Here is a 26850-nt window from a genome sequence, read left to right on the forward strand (position 1 = left end):
TTTTATAATTTCACCACTGATTAGTATGTTTCCATTTAACTGCGCTCTCACTAGCCTTGACAATAAGCACACTTTAGTTTTTGATCTTATGAAAATAAAAGCTGATATTTCACTTTAGTTTGTATGTCTCTAATTTCCAGTGGGTTTGTATAGTTTTTCATAAATTTATTAGCCATGTAGCTTTTTTCTCTTAAAAATGATTTATTCTGGCTTTTACCCATTTTTCGATTGAATTATTTGTTATCTTTTTTTCTTTTTTGGTAGGTATTTATGAGAATTAAAAGTACACTTGGAAATTTGCTTATTTTGTCATTTGTTCTTTCATTTTGACATCTTATAATATTTTGAAATTTTACATATTCCTTGATTAAAACTTTGAATACAGAAACTTACAAAGAAGAAAGTAACAATCACTCAAAAGTCAATCATTAAAAAGCTAACAATCACTCACAAGTCCATTAAAAGTTAATTTTTTTTTATTTTGGTGAATATTTTTCTAGTTTTATCCAATACACTGTTAGAGTTTTGCCCAACATTGGCTTTACTTATTATTTTTTTTTATTAATAGACTTTACTTTTTAGAGCAGTTTCAGGTTCACAGCAGAATTGAGCAGAAAATACAAGAGAGTTCGCACATAGCCCTCCCCACCCACACATATATACTCCCTTACCCTCAACATCCCTCATCAGTGTGGCATATTTGGTACAATCAATGAACCAACATGGGTACGTTGTTATCAACCAAAGTCTGTAGTTTATGTTAGGGTTCACTCTTGATGTTGTACATTCTATGGATTTTGACAAATGCATAATGACATGAAGCCACCACTATAGTATCATACAGAATAATTTCATTGCCCTAAAAATCCCTTGTGCCCAACATAGGCTTTAAATAAGTACTATTCAACCCACCTGTCTTTAAATTTCTGGCATTTGCTTAACTATTCCGAATATTTTTTATTCCAAGATTTTGTAGCCAAGTTTTCTATTGAAAATTATGGCTTATTGATTCCATTTAACTTTTTATTAAAGTAGAAATTTTTAGTTTAGCATATGAAATTGCATTATTAGTCATTTATTTTTATATAGTTACACTATTTGTTGCATAATTCTTTATTTTGCCCACATTTATGTTGCCAAAATTATAAAATGTTACAACTATGGTCTGTTTCTGGACTTCCTTTGATATGCAAATGCATCTGCTACAACTGCTTTGACTATTGCAACTATAATAAAGTCCAGCAAATGCTACTCCATAGACTAGCCAGCTACCCCCACTACATTATCCTCTTTTTTTGAATCATCTAGTTTATTATTAAATTCTAATTATTATTGTTTTTAAAATTATCACTTTTTTTTTTCTTGGGGTCAGGTTTACTTATGTATTTCAATGGAGGTACCAGGAATTGAACCCAGGACCTCGTGCATGATAAACAAATTCTTTACCATTGAGCTATACCCCAGGAATTATTAAATTCTAGATAATTTGTAACCATTTTTTAAATTCTTCAAAAAATATGTGGTTTTTCAATGTAATTATTACATCAATTATTCTACCAATTAATTGGGGGAAGACTTGTTATTTTTAGTACTATTGAAACTTTCTATCCAGAAACATGCTAGTTATCAACAGTTATACAAATATTCAAAGTCCTTTAAAATATTGTGGTTTTCTTCACATTTCTTACTATGATTATTCATAGGTGTTTTATACTTAGTAATTTAGTACCACAATGGTAAAGAATCTGTTTTTGCATTACGTACTTTTATTTATTTATTTTATAAAATTTCCTGGCGTCTAAGCATTATCTCATTTTTTTCTTTTCTTTTGCTCTTGAATCAGCAGTGAGTTACTGGAATTCCTTAAACCTGTGCCACTTTCATGAAGGTACCTTCTTGCTTTGCTTTTCTTGAAACTTTTCTCCTGGAAAACATACAATGAAACCAACAAACAAATAAACACGATAAAAAGGCATTAAATAAGCATATATGTCCTGCATCTTTTTTAGAGCCAGCTTATCCTTTGCCAACCAGCTTTGGTATAAATCATAACCCTTGCTCCAAGGGTTGGAGTAAACCTTGTGAAGAAAAAGATCAAACTCCAAGAGCAAAATTTGGAAAGGCAGCTTTGATAGTTTCTACTTTTTACTTTTGGACACCAGGCAGAGGGAACACAGAAAGTTATAGAATACTTTCCCAATCTTCATTTTAAACTCGCAGTGTTAATTCCTCTTTTTATCTCTTTTCTTAACATTTCATTTCCAGGGGAAAACTATATGATCTGAATCTCATGGGCAACCCAGCAGGCCTCCCTCCCCTGAGATACATTGTCATCTGTTGCAGAGACTCTTGTCCTTTCCCTGGTCTCCCCAAGATTCTTCATTGACCAGGGCTGTCCTCAGGCCTTGTTGTGATTAATTTTATATGATCACTTGGCTAGTCTGTGCTGCCCATATGTTTGGTCAAACACCAGGCTTGATGTTTTGTGAAGGTATTTTTTAGATGTTATTAACATTTAAATCAATGGACTTTGAGTAAAGCACATTACCCTCCATAATGTGGGTGGGCCTCATCCAATCAGTTAAAGACCTGAAGGGAAAACAGTCCTTAGTGGAAGAAGAAATTCAGCCTTCAGACTTCTCTTTTCCTTTAACTTTTCCTTGGGTCTCCAGGCTCAACACAGATTTCAGGCTTGCCAGCCTCTACAGTCTTGTGAGCCACTTCCTTAAAATCAGCCTCTCTCTGTATATATTTACATCCTACTGATTCTGCTTGTCTGGAGAATAAGAATTAGATTTATACAGACCTACAGGTACCAGCAGCCAGAGAGCTTACTGCCCTCACTGGGCTGAGGGCTGCAGGGCCTGAGGGACGAGAATCTGGTGTTTGGATCTGTGCATGTGTGTCAACCCTTCAGAAGTGTGTATGCCACACGAAGGCACCTAATTTGGCTTCTTAATCACTAAACCTACTGGTGTAGGCTGGGCAGAGTTGGTCTGTGTGATCTAGGGAGGCTTGGGTGAGTCTGAGGTCACTGTGGGAAGGGATGAGGCTGTAGCTAAACCAAAGGCACTGACCACATGGAAATAGCTTAGATCTAAGTTTCTTTGGGGGAAAGTGGCCTCAACTCATGTTTTGCCCTCCTCTTCACAGACCTATGGCTCCCCTAAGGGACAGTTAGAGAGTTTACTCACTCCTTTTCCACATCCTGGATGGACTCAGGCAGAGGTTGATTCCTGGTTTCAGGAAGGAGTGGGACAACAAGACCACCGAGGATGGGTGAGACTCCATAAATGATCCAGGGCAGCTTGGGAGAATATACGGCTAGCATCATGATGAGGGGAGCCAGGGCTGCCCCAGTATTACCAGCAATTCCTGCGATTCCTGTAGCTGTTACCCTTGGGGTGCAAACAACAACACAAGAAAGTCTGGTAAAAATCTACACATGTAATTTGTGATTCATTATTTTGCTTTTAGTATGGGAGACAACATAGCAGTGCAGAAAGTTGACAATATACTCTTGAAATTTTCTCTCTTATTTGCTAGCAATTTATTTTTTCAAATTCAAGTGCACAAAGACACAGTTTGATCATTAAAATAAACCATTACCCATAGCAACTACCCTTTGTGTGGTTCAGAAGATTACATGAGATGATACATTAAAGGACTTCAGCCAGTGCCTGGCAAAGGTCAGCTTTAAATAAACTTTGCCTATAAATTGTTGGTGTTTTTGTTATTATAATTGATTCCTTTTGGTAACTAACCAATCTTAGTTTTCTTCCTTCAATAACTACCAGTTAGCTGAGAAAGGTCTGTTTTGATCCTGAAAAAATATCCATGAGCTTTCATACCTGAGTACAGTGGGCATTAGTTCAAATCCATGGGAAACAGAACTGGTGAATGTGCCACAAGAACCTCCTACTGCCAAAACTGTCAAAACCATAAACAGGATCTGCATTTCTGGAGAGAAGAAGACAAGAGAGGCTCAGGAATTAGCACCCTCATAATTACAAATGAAGAAGACCCTACTGGAGGAGTTCACAAGAATAAATACACTGTAGAGAAACTGCACAGAGGCAGAAAATGTGCAGTGTCTAATAAGCTGAGAAATGTGACTTAACTACATTTTATGGCTTATAGTGAATAAAAGGTTCTGAGTCATTTCATCAACTCTCCCTGAATAGCTGAGATTTGCAGAAAAGGAGAGGGAAGGTAAGACCAGCAGGATTTGCTTTAATTTATTCTGTCCAGTGTCTTCTCTGCCCTTCAGGTAGAATATAAGACTGTTATGTGAGTAATAACTGAGGGGTGTAAGGATTATCTATGACTCGAGAGATTAAAACCTAGGAGCTCACACAATGTTGACACTGGGCTAGTATTGCAGAAGAGATTAATAAAAGGACAGGACTCCTGTGTTAATGAATAAGCTGGAGAGTAGCTTGATCTAGAACATTGTTTCAATAATCAAATATAAAAACCTCTATTTGGAAAAAGGTCTGACTTTGGAAACAACTGAAGGGAAGTTTCAGAGAGTCAGTTTTCTACCTCTACCTATCCTTCCCTGAAAAGAAATTCCATTATGAGTGTTACAACACTGGAATGGGCTCTGCTGCAAGGTAGCAAACTTGCATCGTTGCTGATATTCAAGATCGGGGAGTGGAGTCCACGAATCCGGGATCCTGTAAAATGCACAGCTGCAGTGGGAGTTAGGTGAAATATGGCGACCACCTGGGTTCCCCTATTCATTCCATATGATCATTCTATTTAGTAAAATAGACTCTAAGACAAGCTCGTAACTGCTTAATGCTTTGTTCCTACTGTATACCTCTCTGCTTGAAGTCAAGGCATTTTTATTTTCTTGAAGTCAAGGTGATACCTCTAAACCAGAGCTGCACTTATGGGAACCTGATATAAGAAATACAAGTGGATATGTAGAGATTGAGAATAAATTGTCACTGAAGCTCTAGACTAAGAAAGAGCCCAGACAGAGGAAGTGACAGTATTGTGTCCTCACAAGGGATATAATTTCAAGGTCAAGACCCTCCATGCTTGTTATGTATAAAGTGTGATTGGCCAAAGGTAAGTGATCAATGGTTGTCCTAGAGAATTGCCAATCATAGATTATTTCCAGATACTTCTCAGATGTGATGAATACAACCATATGTCTGAGCTGACCTTTATCACCTTTGATTCTGTAAGGGAATGAAATTTTCACCCCAAAATGTGTCTATTTGGCATGAAGATTAATTTAGGCTGATTATTTTTAAAATACAGAAGACTCAGGAAGTCTTTCTGTTTACCACCCCCTTAGCTGACTAAAGAACTTAGGTAAAGGGCCTGTTCCTCTAATAGAGCTAACACCAGGGGTGTCTGTAAAGAAAATGGGCTAGGTGTGCTGGGGGAAACTTGGCAGGGCCTAGAGATCACCGTGCACTCTATGTCCCATTGTCTCTACCCGGCCCAGCAAACATTTCTTTACCAAACATTTGCTTTTCCATCTCCAGGTGAATTGCCTTCCTCCCCTTTGAAGTCCCAAACCACTACTCCCCAACAACCTCTTTTCCTCTTCTGTTTTTAGTTGGAAATGGTATTTAAAGTGAGGGCTTCCATCATCTGGCGAGCTACTCAGTTCTCTTAGGTGTATATTAAACTTTGGTTAATTTTCTCCTGTCAAACTGTCTCATGTCACTTGACTTCTTAGATCAGCCAGAAGAACTTAGAAGGGTAGAGGAAAATTTCTTCCTCCCTGACAGTTTTTTGTTACTAGCAACATAAGGGCAGAAGCTATACTAACTCCATAGCTTGGCTTCAGGAAATCCTTAGAACACAATTCATTCTTTCCTTCTGACTTTATGTAGGTGTGACCCTTACAATTCTTGAGGGATGTTGATAAACCTGTTTTCACCCTGTGTTAATTTCTCACCTTGAGGTATGAAAGTCTGGGCCAGAATGGGGATTGCCAGCAGGAGAATGAAAAGTATTTGGCTGACTCTTCGGCCCAGGTGATTCAATGCAAAAAATGTAACAAAATTGCCTGCAAAGTTGGCTATGCCAGTGAGAATCTGGAGTAGGAAAATATTTCCCTCCACATGCTAGAGGTGAAGGAGAAGGCCAAAAGTTGGTATGGAGATTACAAATCTGTGGTGAACAAAAGAGGAAAGACAGATGTCATAAATTTTAGATTCTCCATCATATAAATGATGATATGGAGCCAAGAAGCCAGGGGTTGGTGGTAAAGTATTCAGGCATTGTCTGATTTGTAGAATATTTTCATTTTGATTACATTATCCTTAAAAACAATTTTTACCCTTGTATTTTTTTCCCCAAAGGATTGAACCCAGGCCCAGCTGTATGCCAAACACATACTCTACGATTGAGCTATAACCCCTACCCCTATTTTTTGTATTTTTGATATTCTGGCATTTGGGTTTTGATCCTGGAGGGTCTTCTTCTCCCAGGGCTTGTTAATTCCTGGAGATAGCAAACAAATCCCCTGTGAGTACACCTTCACTGTACAAACCACCAAGCCAGGACTAACACCCATAACCATCTCCTTTATCAAACTCTCAACCAAGCCAATATTCTCCCTGCTCTAAATCATCCCGGGGCCAAGTGCTGAACAACTAGGGATCGCCTCTACAGCTAAGATTCTGCTGAAATTATTCAAACTATCCAATCCTAAGCTTGTTCAAGGTACCTACCCTCCTCTCCCATTCCCTCTCACAACCCAATAAAGGCTCTGGGCCATGCTCTTCCTTTTCTTCTCTCTTCTGCCTTCTGACTGACCCTGATGCTTCCCTGAATGGCCCTGTGTGGCTTGATGTTCTTCCTTTTTCTAGGAATCTGTGAATATAAACTTTCTTTGTGGCAGTTGTTTCCAAGTCTGCATGTCTTACCATACTTGGTAACAACAAATCTTAAGTACATTATAAAAACAATTTCCTTACAAGGTGATGATTTAAATTATCATAAAATAATGGTACGATAATGGAGGTTGTAGTAGTGAAGTTTTTTTGGGGGGTGGGGAGTTTTGTCATGGAACATACATGATGGGGCCCTTCTAGGGTTTTAGTATTTTTTCCCTATATCTTGGTCTGGGTGATGGTTATATATTTACATATAGAAATATTCATTGAGCTGCATCTATTTGGACACTACAGTTTGTTATTTTACTTCAATTAAAATGAACACACGTGAGGAAACTTAAAGCCAAAATCTGTGCCATGATCGATGTTCTCAGCATCATCTGTAATGATGAGCCTTGTAAGGTGATGTGATAAACAAAACTCCTCATTGTATGATTAGTTCTTCCTCGGTCCTTTCATAACCCTTTCAGTCTCTGCAAACATAGCAGTTCTTGGCTTCTTCATGCTTTACCTCAAATCTGTTCCTATAGTATGTTATATACTCTGAAATAACAAATACAGTCATATTTCCACTGTTTTAACATCCCTCATGCACTGTGTGAAGCCCACCTCACAAAGCACAGGAGGCAGATCCTTTTACGCAGGTTGGGTGTGCGGAACAAGTCAAACATAGAAGGTCTGGTCTGTGCTGCCTCCAGCTCCTCCTGCATGGTGGACCTCACGACCTTCAACAACAACAACAAATCGTTCAGTTGTCACACGATGGTAGGCATTGTAAGTCCCCAACAGAGGACAAGATAGACAACTTCCCTTTTTGTCTACTGGAAAATATAGCCATTGAAGATGCAATAATGGATATAAAAGTGGTATGAAAAGTGAATTAGGGAGTTAAAGGGAAATTGCTCAGTGACAAGAACAGTTTAACATGAGACAATTTGCCTGCTGGGAATAAAAAGGGATGTAAAATTGGGAAACTTAGGTCAGGAAAGAAGGAAAGGAAAAGTTACTTGGATTCAGGTCCAAAGCTTCATGTATATCAGAGAGGTATGAAAGGTCTGGCAACTGAGCTTGGTTATCAGCTGGCTGCTTTTGGTAGTAAAATAGTTTTGTGGGGGGCGGGGAGGGAGAATAATTTCCTTGAGAGCCTTAATTTTGGTTCTTGGGTCAGCCTTTTTCAGGCAAATCCTGGTATGTTGTGCCTCCATGAATGAAATGCCTAGAATTAAAACTAAGGACAAAATCAGGGAGATCTTGGTGTAGTATGATTTATACCCAGACTTGAACCTGGCATTATGCAATGGTTCTCCCACAAGCTAGATATATATCTTGATGAAGATAACAGGACATATCTAAGCCTCGATTTCCCTCTCATTAAAAAGATGGATAGGAATAAGAAAATGTGGTAACCAAATGGGAGAAAGTATTTGCAAATTATATATCTCATAAGTGGTTAACATCCAAAATATATAAATAACTCATACAACTCAATAGCAAGAAACCAGATAGTCCAATTAAAAAATAAGAAGAGGTTCTGAATAGATATTTTTTTCCAAGGAGGACATACAGATGACCAATAGGTGCCATGAAAAAGTGCTCAACATCACCATTCATCAGGGAACCTCAAATAAAAACACCTGTTATAATGGCTATCATCAAAAAGACAAGAAATAACAAATACCGGCAAGGATATGGAGAAAAGGGAACGTATGTGCACTGTTGGTGGGGATGTAAATTAGTGTAGCCACTATGGAAAACAGTATAGAAGTTCATCAAAAAATTATAAGTAGAACTACCATATGATTCAGCAATTCCACTTCTGGGAATTCATCTGAAGAAAATGAAAGTACTAACTTAAAAAAGATATCTGCACCCTCATGTTCATTGCAGCATTATTTACAATAGTCAAGATATGGAAACAACTTAAGTGTCCATTGATGGATGAACGGATAAAAATAATGTGGTATATAAATCTAATGGAATATTATGTAGTCATAAAAAGAAGGAAATCTTGCCTTTTGTGACAACATGAGTGGACCTTTAGGGTATTATGCTAAGTGAAACAAATCAGATAAAGACCAGTATCATATGATCTCAAATATATATGAAATCTAAAAACCAAATCACACTAAACCAAGCTCATAGATACAGAGAATAGATTGGTGTTTGCCAGAGGTGGAGTTTAGGTGGTAGGTGAAATAGATCAAGGGAGTTAAAAGGTACAAACTTCCAGTTATAAAATAAATATGTCATGGAGATGTCATGTACAGCATGGTGACTATAGTTAGTAATACTGAATTTTGTATCTGAAAATTTGCTTAAAGTGTAGATCTTAATATTTCTTATCACAAGAAAAAATGCAACTATGTTTGGTGATAGATGCTAACTAGATTTATTTTGGGGATCATTTCACAATATATACAAATGTTGAAACATTATGTTGCACACCTGAAACTAATATAATGTTATATGTGAATTATACCTCAAAAAAGAATAAGATATGCAAGTATCAGAATCAGGAGAAGAAGTAGGAGGTAAAAAACACTGTCTCTCTCACAAGGATTTCCAAGGCCATACAAGAAGTCACAAATGCACATATAGAATTACATCTAGCACAGCTCAGGCAGTTATGGATTTATTAATTATTCAAGTGATATTTATTCCATCATCATCCCATCTACAAATACAATTATTCCATGAAGTCAATTAGAAAAATCCATGATAAAGGGAATTCACAGAAATAAAAGGCCACCCTTCTTGGATATCTGGAGTCATCAAGAGATTGGTATTGATATAAAATAGAGCAGCTCTAAATTAGAAGGATCGTCTGGAGCACATATGTGTTTGGCCATCCATCAGATGGATTAAACACGATGTTAAAACAAGACAAAACCCACAAATTTCTAAGTTAGCATTACAAAACAAAAAAAAATAAAATAAAATGAAGGCATTTGGCTACCCATTCATGAATAGAAACACTTGCTTTAAACCACATTAACTGCCACCCATGTGCCATGCTGTTTTTCTTCTCCTTTGTCACTGAGGTGATTGTCTGTTGCCATTCACCTTGATTATGAATTGTTATTTTCTTGCTTCCAGCTAGTATCACTTATAATTTTTTTTTATCTGCCTGGCCCTGTAAGTATTTCAGCTTTCCTTCTTTGGATTAGGCCAAAAGAATTTCATATAATTTGTGCATATTATAGAAGTGCCATAAAGCCCCATCTAATTCAAGGTCAACACCCTCCTTTTTTTTGAAATGAAAAAGCACAAACCCATGTTTTTCCCATCATATTAAGAGCCCTCGGTGCCACTATCTCTGTGTAACGGCTTCATCCCTGGGAAATCTTCATTCTTTCTCACCATCTTTGGTGGGATCTTCATTCTCAGGAGCATTTTGCTTTTTCTTATTTGAAATCTCCTAAAGGACATCTGCTTTCTTCTGCGACTATAAGAACTTTCCTCAGATGTGCTATTGTACATGTTTTCATAAATGTTTCATTCCTCCTTTTTGAGTGCCTAACTATTAATCCTCTTGTTTATCAGCAAAAGGAAGTAGATGTTTTATTCCTTGTCCCCACTAGCATTCGTTATATTTTCTGATCATTTTAAACCCTTGGATTCAAAAATGTCTATGGATTTTCTCTCCCATATTAGTATGAAAGCTCCTTGAAACCTGGGACTCTAACTTATTCTGTTTTTCATGCTCTAGCACCATGTCTGGCACAATATAATTTTTAAATACATACTTTATATACATGCATGACATAAAGAATGATTTAACTAATGATCCACAGCAATATTTGCCTTCTATGCCTGGGAGGTAAAATGAGAAAGAAAAAGACTTCTCTGAGACATTTCCACTCACTTATGCTCTTGGAACTTGTAGTAAGTAGAATCTACACAACATGGATTTGAATGACTTCGGTCACTGCCATATTTTCAGGATTAGAACAGAACCTGCCACAGGTAGGCACTTACCAAATAGACCGTGAAAGAAAGTGTGTTGGTGAATGGACAAACAGGAGAACCTCCTCGTGCTCTATTCTGCATGGTCACTAATAATTCTTCCTTCTACTGTTCTTGCTTCTCTGAAAAATGGCCATCAGAGCATTGAAAAGGAATGGATTTTTAAAAATTATTTTCTCTTACATAGAGACAAATACACAATCTTTTTAGTTGTTAATACTCAGTGCTTTCTCTTTCTGTTGACTCAAATATATGTCCAATACATTCAGCAACAGCATGTTCTTCTCTAATGTTAGCCCATATGATGCTGACACTCGTTGAGAACCAGGTCATGGAGGTCAGAAGACCCATAACCACACTTGTGATCCTACCTGCTACTCCTTTAATGGATGCTAACTAGTATGGATGTCAAGTCATGTCTTCCCTGTATCCCATGACCAGCTCCCACCTCCTCACCTCAATGGTTAGGATGTCTCCAGCATTCTTCCTTCCATTCCTGTGTGCAACTTTTCTAAGTTTCTTTAAGCCCTCCTTGGGTTTGTTGGCAATAATCAGCCACCGAGCAGACTCTACCAGCCACCTCAACAAAGAAGAGGACCGAAGTGCAATAAACTCTCATTTACCCATTTTTAATATAACTTTTGTTCAGAAATGTGAAGTGGTTCAGAATATGCCATCCAAAAAATGTTGCTTTGTCATATTGATTATTTTGAGCTGAAGGCATTTGAAAATCAGAAAATGCATGAAGAGAGTTCTCTGACCTCTCCCTTTCTACCTAAAAGTAGGTCATAACATTTCCCCTGAAAAAGATGCCCTTCCTCTGTCAGGAAAGGAAGAACATTCTTATCACCAGAGGCTAGAAGGGGATGCCAAAATAGACCTGCACAAACAAACTTACTAAAGCAACTCTTGTTTTCTCTTAGTTTTCCCATATACTTTCTAGTCACTGTTCCACAAATTATGCCTCTAGCCCAAGCCCGTTTGTCACATAACCACAATTTACTTGTGTGTGTGTGTGTGTGTGTGTGAGTGTGAGTGTGTGTGTGTGTGTGTGTGTGTGTGTAAAGAGGTAAAACAAGCTTTTGGGCCTAATGGCTTCTGTGGGCTTTTGTTTTCCTTCTAAGTCTCATGTGTAGATGCAAAAATATTAAATAAATTTGTATGCATTTCTCCTGTTAATCTGTCTTATGTCTTAGGCCATCCATAGAACCTAATAGGACAGAAGGAAGTTCTTTCTCTGCAGATGCCTTTCCACTCCCAGCTAATACCCACCACTGTTGCGTTATACCAGAAAATATCAATTTACTCCTATTGTACCATAATGAGAAAAATGCGAGGCAGACCCTTTCATGTAGCATACCTTCATTGCTGGGGATACAGACTTGGAGTTTATTGGCTCCTCTCTTATTCAGGGGAGGTGCTAATTTTAGCAAATAAAAATATAGTGTGCCTAGTTAAATTTTTATTCAAAGAAGCTGGATAACTCCTGGAATATTTTGTACATACTTATACTAAAATATTATTTGTTGTTTATCTGAAATTTGAATTTGATAAGATATCCTTTATTTCATCCAGTTATCACATAAAATACAGAACTCTCAGAGAAATGAAAATTTGACACAAACAATGGATAATTTTTGTTGTAACTATGTGCCATGTAACATTTGGTGTATTATTATTCAAAAATATTCTGTAGTCTACTTGAAATTCAAATTTAATTAGTGTTCATGGTATTATCTGGCAACCCTGTCTGCTCAGATTGTTGAGTCACACAGACTAGTAGAGCACATGAAGTATAGAACAAGGAGCAAACAGAATTCATGCATCCTGACTCCATGCATCTTTCATTCTAGGATCCTCTAAGATTAAGAAAGAGCTTATACCTTGAAGACAGAAAGATGACAAACAGTGGCACAGAAATCGCCAGCTGGAGGGTGCACCAGTCTCGAATGGCAAAAGCCAGACTTCCTATAGTTATGAATCCCATACCATAGGTACAGAACATCAGTGCTGTTCCCATGGCTTGGAATCGGGGCATCACCCATTCCACAACTGAAAGAAAATACAAACAGGATTTTGACTTCAAACAAAGGTGGAATGTCAATGTCAAAGTCAAGTCAAAACGTACAAGATTAAAAGTGTTGACTTACTGAGCATAGTGCTATTTACTATTATGGCTGTGATAGGAACCCCAGCTAAGAAGCGTAGTATACAGTAAACGAGGAAGTTGGGAGCAAAGGCTGCACACGTATCAACGATGGCGAGCTGGAGCAAACACCACTTGAGTACTAACTTCCTCCCAAACCTGAGAAATAGGTACAGGTTAGAATATAGAAGCAACAACAACATATTGTAAAAATGTGTGAAAAAAGGGGGCACATCTTGAAATTTAGGGAATGCTTTGACTAGTAAAACTTTGCACTTGAAACCTTAAAGTATCAACAGATAGTCAACAGCAGATCTCAGAAACAACCTTCCTGTTTGTAAGCTGAGTGTAACAAAGCTTCCTCTCTAATCTGTTACCAGTGGATCTTTGATACCAGTTGAAACCAAATAAGACAGGCTGCCCTATTGGAAATGTTCATGCATCATAAATATCCCTTGTACTAACAGATGCGTTTAGCATAGTAAGAAGTCTGTATAGTGTCTAGAATGCAATGGATCTAAGTTCTCTAGGACCCTGCAGGCAAAGGTAAACTAATGTGAAAGCTTTCCTCCTGTTACTGATTTCTAGTTTCGTACCACTGTGGTAAGAAAAGATTCTTGTTACAATTTCAATATCCTTAATTTTTCTAAGATTTATTTTGTGACCTTACACGTGATCCATAAGCACTTGAGAATACGTATGCCACTGCTGTTGGGATGGAAGGTTCTGTATGTATCTGTTAGGTCCATTTAGTCTAAAGTGCAGTCCAAGTCCAATACTGCCTTATTGATCTTCTATCTTAATGGTCTATTCACTGATGAAAATGGAGTATTGAAGTTCTTTACTTTTATTGTACTGTTGTTGACTATTTCTCCCTTCACACTTGCTAGTGTCTGCTTAATGTATTTAGGTATGCCAATGTTTGGTGCACATATTTTTTTCTAGTTTTATTAAGATATAATGGATACACAACAGTGTATACGCTTAAAGTATACAGCATAAGGCCTTGACTTACATATACTGTGAAACGATTACCACAATAAATTTAGTTATCATCTATCACCTCATATAGACACAAGAATAAAAAGAAAAAATTTTTTCTTTGTGAAGAGAATTTTTAGGATCTACTGGCTTAGCAACTTTCAAATATATCATACAGCAGTCTTAACCATAGTCACCTGTTGTACTTACTGATTACCCAGTACTTACTTATCTTAAAACTAGAGGTTTGAACCTTTTAAAATTGAAGTATAGCTGATTTACAATATTGTGTTAGTATCTGGTGTACAGCATATTGATTCATTTTTTGGGGGCAGATTATATTCCTTTACAGGTTATTACAAGATATTGGGTGTAATTCACTATGCTGTACAGTAAATCCTTGTTGCTTACCTTTTTTATGTATAGTAGTTTTACCTATAAATTACATATTCATAATTTGTTCCTCCATCCTTCCCTCTCTCCTTTGGTAACCATACATTTATTTTCTATCTTTGTGGATGTGTTTCCATTTTGTATATACATTCAATTGTATTTTTTAGATTCCACATATAAGTGGTATCATGTAATATTTGTCTTTCTCTGTCTGACTTATTTCACTAAGCATAATATTCTCTAGGTCCATCTACACTTGTTGCCAATGGAAATATTTCATTTTTTAATGGCTGAGTAATATAACATTATATCTATCTATATCTACATCTATATCTATATCTATACATCACATCTTAAGCCAATTGTCTGATCATGGGCACCCAGGTTGCTCCCCCGTCTTGACTATTTTAAATAATGCTGCTATGAACATTGGGGTGCATGCATCTTTCTGAATTAGAGTTTTCATTTTTCCAGATATATACCCAGGAGTGGAATTACTGGATCATATGGTAGTTCTATTTTTACTTTTTAAAGGAGCTTCCATATTGTTTCTCATAGTGGATGCACCAGTTTACATTCCCACCAACAGCATATGAGGGTTCTCTTTTCTCCACAACCTCTCCAACATTTATTATTTGTAGACTTAAAAAAAAAACCTTTATTATGGTATGATTCCTGGACAGTAAAATACACATATTTCAAATGTACAATTTGATGAATTTTGATAGATGTATACGCCAATGAAACCATAGCACAATCAAGATAGTTAACATTTCCATCATTCCCCAGGAGGTGCAAATCTCGAAATCCCAATTTATCCCTTCCCATACCCTTTAACCCCTAGTACCCATAAGTTTGTTTTCTATGTCTGTGGGTCTGTTTCTATTTTGTAGATAAGTTCATTTGTGTCCCTTTCAAAAAAGATTCTACATGTAAGTGATATCATATGGCATTTTTCTTTCTCTTTCTGACTTACTTCATTTAGCTTGACAATCTCCAGGTCCATCCATGTTGCTGCAAATGGCATTTTTAAAAATTTTTTTATGGCTGAATAGTATTCCATTGTATAAATATGCCACAGCTTCTTTATCCAGTCATCTGTTGATGGACATTTAGGTTGTTTCCATGTCTTGACTATTGTAAATAGTATTGCTGTGAACATTGGAGTGCATGTATCTTTTTTAATTATATTCTCTTCCAGATATACACCCCGGAGTGGGATTGCTGGATCATATGGTAAGTCTCTTTTTAGTTTTTAAAGGACTCTTCATACTGTTTTCCATAGTGGCTGCACCAAACTACATTCCCAACAGCAGTGTAAGAGAGTTCCCTTTTCCCCACACCCTCTCTAGCATTTATTGTTTGTGAACTTTTGAATGATGGCCATTCTGACTGGTGTGAGGTGATACCTCATTGTAGTTTTGATCTGCATTTCTCTGAAAATTAGCGATACTGAACATTCTTTTCATGTGCCTATTGGCCACTTGTTTGTCTTCATTGGAGAATTGCTTGTTTAGATCTTCTGCCCATTTTTTTTAAACCTTTTTAAAAATTGAGTTATAGTCAGTTTACAATGTTGTGTCAATTTCCAGTGTAGAGCACAATTTTTCAGTTATACACGAACATACGTATATTCATTGTCTCATTCTTTTTCGCTGTGAGCTACCACAAGATCTTGTATATATTTCCCTGTGCTATACAGTATAATCTTGTTTATCTATTCTACATATGCCCATCAGTATCTACAAATTTCAAACTCCCAGTCTGTCCCTTCCCATCCCCCTCCCCTCTGGCAACCACAAGTTTGTATTCTATGTCTATGAGTCTACTTCTGTTTTGTATTTATGTTCTTTTCTTCTTCTTCTTTTTTTTTTTTAGATTCCACATATGAGTGATCTCATATTGTATTTTTCTTTCTCTTTCTGGCTTATTTCACTTAATATGATATTCTCCAGGGACATCCATGTTGCTGCAAATGGTGTTATGTTGTCATTTTTATGGCTGAATAGTATTCCATTGTATAAATATACTCTCTTCTTTATCCAGTCATCTGTTGATGGACATTTAGGCTGTTTTCCATGTCTTGGCTATTGTAAATAGTGCTGCTATGAACATTGGAGTGCAGATGTCTTTTTGAAGTAGGATCCCTTCTGGATATATGCCCAGGAGTGGGATTACTGGGTCATGTGGTAAGTCTATTCCTAGCCTTTGAGGAATCTCCATACTGTTTTTCACAGTGGCTGCACCAAACTGCATTCCCACCAGCAGTGTAGGAGGGTTCCCCTTTCTCCACAGCCTCTCCAGCATTTGTCATTTGTGGATTTTTGAATGACGGCCATTCTGACTGGTGTGAGGTGATACCTCATTGTAGTTTTGATTTGCATTTCTCTGATAATTAGTGATATTGAGCATTTTTTCGTGTGCTTTTTGATCATTTGTATGTCTTCCTTGGAGAATTGCTTGTTTAGGTCTTTTGGTCATTTTTGAACTTTTTTTTTTTTTATTAAGTTGTATGAGCTGTTTATATATTCTGGAAATTAAGCCCTTCTCAGTCTCATCTTTTTCAAATACTTTCTCCCATTCCGTAGGTTGTCTTTTTGTTTTGCTTATGGTTTCCTTTGTTGTGCAAAAGCTTATAAGTTTAATTTATTTGTTTACAGTTGATTTTATTTCTATTGCCTGCATAGACTGCCCTAGGAGAACGTTGCTGAGATTTATGTCAGAGAATTTTTTTGTCTATATTTTCTTCTAGGAGATTTATCATGTCTTGTCTTATATATAAGTCTTTAAACCATTTTGAGTTTATTTTTGTGTATGGTGTGAGGGAGTATTCTAACTTCATTGATTTAAAAAAAATTTTTTTACTTCCTTTTCTGATATTTCATTATTGGTGTAAAGAAATGCAACAGATTTCTATGTGTTAATCTTGTATCCTGCTACCTTGCTGAATTGGTTTATCAACTGTAGTAGTTTGTGTATGAAGTCTTCAGGGTTTTCTGCATGTAGTATCATGTCATCTGCATATAGTGACAATTTTACCTCTTCTCTTCCAATTTGAATCTCTTTTATTTCTTTTTCTTATCTGATTGCTATTGCCAGGACTTCCAATACTATGTTGAAAAGAAGTGGTGAGAGTGGGCTTCCTCGTCTTGGTCCAGATTTTAGCGGGAAGGCTTTCAACTTTTCACCATGGATTATTATGTTGGCTGTGGGTTTGTCATACATATCTTTTATTGTGTCGAGTTATGTTCCCTCTTTACCTATTTTGGTAAGAGTTTTTATTATGAATGGATGTTGAATTTTATCAAATTTTTTTTGGCATCTATGGCGATGATCTTGTGATTTTTCTTTCTTTTGTTGATGTGCTGTATCACATTGATTAATTTGCATATGTTGAACCATTCTTGTGTTCCTGGGATGAATTTAACTTGATCATAGTGCATAAGCAGCTTCTGTGCTCTCCTCCGAGTCTCTAAAGTTCCCCTTCTGTCACAGCTAAGCTTCCCACTGGAGAGGGGTCTTCCCAGGGTGAGGGCACTTTTCCTCTTTCGCTATTCCCTCTCTGAGGAGAAGGTCCCATCCCAGTTTCCTTTTCACTTTTTTCTCCTACCTGGTTGTGTGATGATTTTCCTTGTAATTCCACTTGTACAAGATCTTCTGCCAGAGTTCAGTAGTTATTCTGTGAGAATTGTTCCAAATGAAGATGTATTTTTGATGTACTGTGGGAGAGGGTGAGCTCTATGCCCTTCTATTCTGCCATCTTGAAGCGGACTTCTGCCCACTTTTCAACTGGTTTTTGTTGTCATTGTTATTTGTATGAGCTGTTTGTATATTTTGAAAATTAAGCTCTTGTATATTTTGAAAATTAAGCATCTTTTGCAAATAGTTTTTCCCAATCCAGAGGTTGTCTTTTGTTTTGTTTATGACTTCTTCTGCTGTGCAAAAGCTTTTAAGTTTAAACTATTTGTTTGTTTTTATTTTTATTTCCATTACCCTAGGAGATGGATCAAAACTATTGCTGTGATTTATGTCAAAGAATGTTCTGCCTAAGTTTTTCTCTAGGAATTTTGAAGTATCTGGCCTTACATTTAACTCTTTCATCTTCTGAATTTATTTTTGTGTGTAGTGTGAGGGAGTGTTTTAACTTCACTGATTTACAGATGGACGCAGGCACTGAACCCTCCTGCCAGGAAACATGCACAAGCCTCTAGTCCAGCTAAACCCACCAGAGGGCAGATACCAGAAATAAGAAAACAACAATCCCACAGCCTATGGAAAGAGTCCACAAATGCAGGCCAGACTCTACCCTGGGACCAGCTGGCTCTGGCCCTTGGGTGACAAGAGGGGGATGCACTGCTGGGATACATAGGATGTTTCATACAGAGGGCTACTTCTCCAAGGTTGAGAAACACAACTAACCTACATACAGATACAAATAGAAATTTAGACAATATGAGGTGGCAGAGGAATATGCTCCAGGTAAAGGCACAATATAAAGTCCTAGAAGAAGAAATAAGTGATAAGGAGATAGGAAATCTACCCAGGAAAGAGTTCAGAGTAGTGATTGTGAAGATGATAGAGAACTCAGGAGGGGAACAGATTCACAGAGCAGTTTGTAGCAAAGAGTTAGAAAATATAAAGAATACCCAAATAGAGCTGAAGAGTAAAACTACTGAATTGAATAATATACTAGAAGGAACCAAGAATAGACTAGCTGAGGTAGAAGAACGGATCAGTGAGCTAGAAGACAGATTAGTGGAAATCACTACTGCAGAACAGAAAAAAGAAAAAAGAATGAAAATAAATGAGGATAGTTTAAGAGAACTCTGGAACAACATAAAGCACACTAATACTCACATTATAATGGGACCCTATATGGGTCCCAGAAAGAGAAGAGAGAGAGAAAAGGCCTGAGAAGATATATGAAGAGATAATAGCTAAAAAGTTCCCTAACTCGGGAAAGGAAACAGTCACCCAAGTCCAGGAAGTGGAAAACGTTCCATACAGGATTAACCCAAAAAGGAACATGCTAAGACATATAGTAATTAAATTGAAAAAAATTAAAGAGAAGGAGAAAATACTAAAATACTAAAATCAGCACGAGAAAAGCAACAAATAACATACAAGGGAATTCCCATAAGGTTATCAGCTAGTTTTTTAGCAGAAACTCTACAGGCCAGAAGGGAGTGTTATAACATATTTAAAGTGATGAAAGGGAAAAACCTACAACCAAGAATACTCTATCCAACAAGGCTCTCATTCAGACTTGATTGAGAAATCAAAAGCTTCACAGTATATATGCTCCCTACAGAAGACCCACATCAGAGCTAGAGGCACATACAGGCTGAAAGTAAGGGGATGGAAAAAGACACTCCAAGCAAATGGAAACCAAAAGAAAGCTGGAGTAGGAATACTTATATAAGACAAAATAGACTTTGAAATAAAGATTGTTACAAGAGACAAAGAAGGACACTACATAATGCTCAAGGGATCAATCCAAGAAGATGTAACAATTGTAAATATATAGGCATCCAACATAGGAACACTTCAATACATAAGGCAATTGTTAACAGACATAAAAGGAGAGATTGACAATAACACAGTAATAATGGAGGACTTAACACCTCATTTACATCAATGGACAGATCATCCAGATAGAAAATCAATAAGGAAATAAGCCTTGAATGACACATTAGACCAGATGGACTTAACTGATAGTTACAGAGCATTCCATCTGAAAGCAGCAGAATACACATTTTTCTCAAGTGCACAAAGAACATTCTGCAGAATTGACCACATGCTGGCCCACAAAGCAAGCCTCAGGAAATTCAAGAAAATTGAAATCCTGTCAAGCAACTTTTCCAACCACAATGCTATGAGATTAGAAATCGACTATAAGAAAAAAACTGCAAAGCCTGCAACCACATGGAGGCTAAACAATATGCTACTAATCAACCAAAGGGTCACTGAAGAAATTAAATAGGAAAACAAATACTTAGAGACAAATGAAAACAAAAACACCATGATCCAAAACCTATGGGATACAGCAAAAGCAGTTTTAAGAGGGAAGTTTATAGTGATCCAAGCTTACCTAAGGAAACAAGAAATATCTCAAATAAACAACCTAACCTTACACCTAAAGCAACTAGAGAAAGAAGAACAAACAAAATCCAAAGTTAGTATAAGGAAAGAAATTGTAAAGTTTAGAGCAGAAATAAATGAAATAGAGACTAAAAAACAATAGAAAAGATCAATGAAACTAAAAACTGGTTCTTTGAAAATATAAACAAAATTGATAAACCTTCAGTCAGACTCATCAAGAAAAGAATGGAGAAAGCTCAAATTAATAAAATCAGAAATGAAAAAGCAGAAGTTACAACTGACATCACAGAAATACAAGGGATCATAAGAGGCTACTATGAGCAACTATACTCCAATAAAGAGGACAATCTAAAAGAAACGGACAATTTCTTAGAAAGGTAAAATTTCCCAAGACTGAACCAGGAAGAAATAGACAATATGAATAGACCAGTTACCAGTACTGAAATTGAATCAGTAATTTAAAAACTCCCAACAAAGAAAAGCCCAGGACCAGATGGCTTCACAGGAGAATTCTACCAAACATTTAGAGAAGGTTAACATGTATCTTTCTGAAACTTTTCCAAAAAGTTGCAGAGGAAGGAACACTTTCAAACTCATTCCATGAGGCCACCATCACACTGGTACCAAAACCAGACAAAGATATCACAAAAGTGAAAATTACAGGCCAATGTCATTTATGAATATAGATACAAAAATCCTCAACAAAATACCAGCAAATCAACTCCAACAATACATTAAAAGGTTCATACACCATGATCAAGTGAAATTTGCCCCAGTATGCAATGAATTTTCAATATTCATAAATCAATGTGATACACCACATTAATAAATTAAAGAATAAAAACCATATTATCATTTCATAGATGCAAAAAAAGTTTTTGATAAAATTCAACATCCATTTGTGATTAAACTGCCCAGAAAGTGGGCATAGAGGGAACATATCTCAACATAACAAAAGCCATGTATAACAAACCCACAGCTTAACATCATACTTAATGGGGAAATGCTAAAAGCATTTCCTCTAAAAACAGGAATAAGATAAGGATGCCCACTCTTGCCACTTTCATTCAACATAGTTTTGGAAGTCTTAGCCATAGCAATCAGAGAGGAAAAAGAAATAAAAGGAATCCAAATTGGAAAAGAAATTAAGACTGTTACTGTTTGCAAATGACATGATACTGTACATAGAAAATCATAAAGACCTTACCAGAAAACTACTAGAGCTCACCAATGAATTTGTTGAAGTTGCAGGATACAATTAATATATAGAAATCAGTTTCACTTCTATATACTAGCAATGAAATATAAGAAAAGGAAATTAAGGAAACAATCCCATCACACCAAAAAGAATAAAACAACCAGGAATAAACCTACCTAAGGGGGCCAAGGACCTGTACTCAGAAAACTATGAGACACTGATGAAAGAAATTGAAGATGTCATAAACAGATGGAAAGATGTACCGTGTTCTTGGATTGGAAGAATCACTGTTGTTAGAATGGCCATATTACCCAAGGCAATCTACAGATTCAATGCAATCCCTGTAATATTACCAATGACATCTTTCACAGAACTGGAACAAAAATTGTTAAATTTATATTGAAACACAAAAGACCCTGAATAGTCAAAACAATCTTGAGAAGGAAGAACAGAGCTGGAGGAATTAAGCTCCCTGACTTCAGACTATACCACAAAGCTACAGTAATCAAAACAGTATGGTATTGGCACAAAAACAAACACATAGATCAATGGAACAGGAGAGAAAGTCCAGAAATAAACCCAGGCACTTATGGTCAATTAATCTATGACAAGGGAGGCAAGAATATACAACGAAGAAAGGACAATCTCTTCAATAAGTGGTGCCGGGAAAACTGGACAGTTACCTGTAAAAGAGTAAGATTAGAACATTCTCTAATACCATATACAAAAGAAACTCAAAATGGATTAAAAACCTAAATGTAAGACCAAATACTATAAAACTCCTAGGGGAAAACATAGGTAGAACACTCTTTGAAATAAATTACAACAATTTTTTTTTTTGAATCAGCTCCTAAGTAATGGAAATAAAAGTAACGGAAATAAAATATATTAGTGGGACCTAATTAAATGTAAAAGATTTTGCACAGCTAAAGATACCATCAACCAAATGAAAAGACAGCCTACAGACTAGGAGAAAATACTGGCAAATGATGTGACCAACAAGGACTAATTTCCAAAATATACAAACAGTTCACACAGCTTAATATGATAAAAGCAACCCAATCAAAAATGAGCAGAAGACCTAAATAGACATCACTCCAAAGAAGATATCCAGAAGTCCAACAAGCACATGGAAAGACGCTCAATTTCACTAATTATTAGAGAAATGTAAATCAAAACTACGATGAGGTATCACCTCACACCAGTCAGAATGGCCATTATTAAAAAATCTACAAATAATAAATGCTGAAGAGGGTGTGGAGAAAAAGAAATCCCCCTATACTGTTGGTGAGAATGTAAATTGGTGCAGCTACTATGGAGGACAGTATGGAGGTTCCTTAAAAAACTGAAAATAGACTTACCATATGATCCAGCAATCCCACTCCTGGGCATTTATCCAGAGAAAACTATAATTCAAAAAGACACATGCATCCCAATGTTCACTGAAGCACTGTTTACAATTTCCAAGACAAGGAAACAACCTATATGTCCATTGATGATGAATGGATAAAGTAGCTGTGGTACATATCTACAATGGAATACTACTCAGGCATAAAAAGAATAAAATAATGCCATTTGCAGCAACACAGATAGACCTGAAGATGGTCATTCTAAGTGTAGTAATCCAGAAAGAGAAAGAAAAATACCATATGATATCACTTATATGTGGAATCTGAAAAAAAAAAAGACATAAATGAACTTACCTACAAAATGAAATGGACTCAGACATAGAGAACAAACTTATGGTTATCAAAAGGGTAAAGGGAGTGGGAAGGGATAAATTAGGAGTTCGAGATTTGCTGATAGTAACTACAATATGTTAAATAGATAAACAACAAGTTTCTACTGTATACCACAGGGAACTACATTCAATATCTTGTAGTAACTTATAATGAAAAAGAATATGAAAATGAATATATATGTATATGTATGACTGAAACATTGTGCTGTCCACCAGAAATTGACACAACTTGTAAACTGACTTTACTTCGATAAAAAAGAAAGCAAAGAGAAACGGTCAATTGAATTTCCACATAGTAGCAATGAATAATTAGAAATTAAAGTAACAAAAAGCAACTTAATAGCCTCAAAAACTAAGTTAAGTAGAAATAAATTTGATGAAAAAAAATATGACCTTTGCCATGAACTATAATAATTGAAAAAGGAAATTAAAGAAAATCTAAATTAATGGAGAGCTCCACAATGTTAATAGATCAGAAAATTCAATATGTTAAAAATGATAATCTTAGTTTAACTGCTCCATAAATTCAATAAATCCCAATAAAAATTTTAAGACAACCAATATTCTGACTTCCAAACAGTATAGCTTGTCTGTTTTTGGCCTTTACCTAAGTGTAATTGTCTAGTATATAATCATTTATATTTTGCTTGTTTTGTTCAACTAAATGGTTTTGAAATTCATCCATGTCACTGCATAGAGGTAGCTTCTTCATTCTTTTTACTGCATATGAATCCATTATGCGACTATTCTGCATCTTATTTATTTGTTCTATTATCTGTAGACTTCTAGATTATTTCCAGTATTGAAATTCTTTGAATAATTGAGAGCGTTATTTTAAAATGATCAATTTGATCATGCCCCTCCCTTGCACATAATCCTTAATTTTTCCTCTTAGCTTTCTGATGAAGTTCAAAATCCTTGGAATATCTTGGCCACTCAATTTCAGCTAGTTATACACTGTAATCTGCTATTAGGCCCCTCCCATTCCCCACCTCTACTACTCTGTGATCCATAAAAATTGATACATTTTTATCTTCTCACAATACTATTACAGAAGACTGGGTTACTGAACAGCTGAAAATGAACACTCAGAATCTGAACTCTTTTCTATGTTACATTTTCTGTGATACATTTAGTGTTCAGTTTTCAGCTAAGGCAACAGTTAACATTATGCTGGTGAATGGTAAGGGACACCTCGTGTCTTCCATCTCCCTGGGGAAAGACATGGTTGGGTGTTGGCAAAGATTTCAGAAAAGGTCTATTACTGAATTTGCATATGACAAACTGTGATAGTAATTGTTAGAGTGATTATATGATTTCAAAACTTACCTTAAAATCTGTTTTTGTAAAACCCCAAATCAAGGTTACTGGCATAAATTTTCAAAACATCACCAATGTCACATTGCTCTGTATGCCATGTTTTCTTTTTCTTTTTTTTTTTTTTTTGTCAAGCAAAATATTTTTAATTAGTAGGTTGATCACAAATAAATCCACATAAAAGTTTTAACAGAATTACAAAGAGTTTTGCATTTCTTTTGTGGACTCTATTCATAGTATGCATTTGTATACCATATATTATGCAGAAAAATTTACCCTTCACACCAGAGCAACCAGGACATGATGACCATTCTCTCATCAATCATTCAGCTCACAAGGTTCAGAAAGGTCTGAATATGGCAGACTTGACCAGGGCTAACAATGTCATTTCCATATCTGTTTTCAAACAGGCTGAATCTCATGCCACAAAATATCTTCTTCTCTGTTCCCATAGCTAACTTTTTCTTACGTTTTTAAATCACATGTTACAGTACCTCCTCTCTACATCCTGTCCTGATGTGCTTCCAAATCTGGTGAAATGTCATTATTCTGTTCTGTACACAGAGCTCAATCTTGAAAAAAAAATAGCACTCATCACACTGATTAATTCTCCATTTGTGTTTCTAGAAGAGTGGAGACCAAAGCAGCTCTAGGACAGTGTAATTTGTAATGTATGTTTATTAGTGAAAGAATGATTCATGAATTGATAAAAATACCCAGGAGTAAAGAGAGCTGTGATCCAGAGATGCTTACCTGTCTGATAAATAGTTACATATGATGCTTCCCACCGTCATTCCAGCCATGACTAGGAATTTAGCCACTGAGTTCAATGACTGAAATTCACATACCAGGCCCCACTGGAAGAGAAGGAACCAGCAAAGGCGAGCTCAATAGCAGCTTATAGATCCTCAGTGGAAACACCTTAACATTACTTGCTAATTTAATATCAGGCGCCTATCTTCCTCTTCATCTTCCCTTTCTGCATTAGTTAAACTTCCCATTCATTTCATAGCTTAAACATACAATTTTGGGGGAAGACTCCTCTAAAACTGTAGGTTTTATTAACATTCTGTTTTACTCCATGGTAACTGGTTCTCAACCTTGGCCAGAGTGCAATTATTTGAGTTCTAAAATTTTATTGATGCCTGAATTTCACCACAGACTTTCTTACTTGATGGCTCTAGGGTACAGTCTGAGCAAAGAAACACCCAGATATTTCTAATTTGCAACCAAAGTTTGAACATTACTAACCTAGTATAATATTTTTAACATATTACATATTACTTAAACCTGGTCTTGCTAAGAATAAAGCACTATGCAAGCAGGGTTCATGTCTATTTCTGAATTCATTAGTCTCATTATCTATTCTGGTGCTTAGTGTTTAATAGAGAAGTAATTAATATTTGCCAAAAGAATGAATGCCTATCCAGTGACTAAAGACTAGACACATGTTCATTACTGTGTTGCCTTGAAACACATGTACCCTCAAGAGGTACATGGGGCCTCTTACCTCATTCACGATGGTGGAGGAGAAGGAGCTTCGGTCATACACCCAGCCATCCACACAGGGCTCCATGTCTAGCTCAGTCATGTTGGGGAAAGTCCCGTTCAGGTGAAGGAGCTGCCACTGGGGGTGGCGGAAGCGACGACAGTTCTCTGGCCTCCCATTTGAGTCCAGTGGGATGGAGATTTTCAGGTGGGCGTCTTGGCTGAGGGTCCCAGTGCCATTAGCAGAGTCAGTGTCATTGTCAAGGATAGGGACCCAGCAGCGATGACCAGGGACGGCTGCAGTGAAGTTCTCTAGTACCACATGAGGGTACACTATGAGGTTGGATACAAAAAGGAAAATCATCTGAAGGATCTGGAATCTCCCCAGGCCTCCAACTTGATCCAGGAGCTCCTGAAAGGCCATCGAGGCTGAGCAGGTGATTCCCAAGGGGAGGCAAAATGAAAGTATTTTGAAAAGTTCAAGGAGAAAAATATTTCCTTCCACAACGTCACACTAAGTGTGTGGTAATGCTGACCATACTTCTTTCTCACCTCCACAGCAGCGTCATGGAAGCTGTTTTCCTAAGTTATTTTAGGGTCAGGAAGGTAGCTGTCTTCATTAAGTCACAGAGAGAACTATTTTGCTGTTACA

At 36.6% G+C, this 26850-nt stretch overlaps 1 protein-coding gene across 1 annotated transcript; it reads right to left on the minus strand.

The window, feature by feature from the left end:
- Nucleotides 1-222: 222 nt before the first annotated feature.
- On the minus strand, nucleotides 223-26850 carry LOC105091523 (organic anion transporter 7-like). Its single transcript, XM_010983042.3, is given in 10 exon segments — nucleotides 223-1924; nucleotides 3195-3398; nucleotides 3852-3960; nucleotides 5924-6138; nucleotides 7476-7591; nucleotides 11289-11412; nucleotides 12716-12884; nucleotides 12983-13137; nucleotides 25464-25567; nucleotides 26221-26850. Coding segments are annotated over 10 exon segments (1659 nt in total). The 5' UTR covers nucleotides 26623-26850; the 3' UTR covers nucleotides 223-1863.

The sequence above is a fragment of the Camelus dromedarius genome, chromosome 12 (assembly GCF_036321535.1).
Source record: "Camelus dromedarius isolate mCamDro1 chromosome 12, mCamDro1.pat, whole genome shotgun sequence".
In the NCBI taxonomy this organism is placed as follows: Eukaryota; Metazoa; Chordata; class Mammalia; order Artiodactyla; family Camelidae; genus Camelus; species Camelus dromedarius.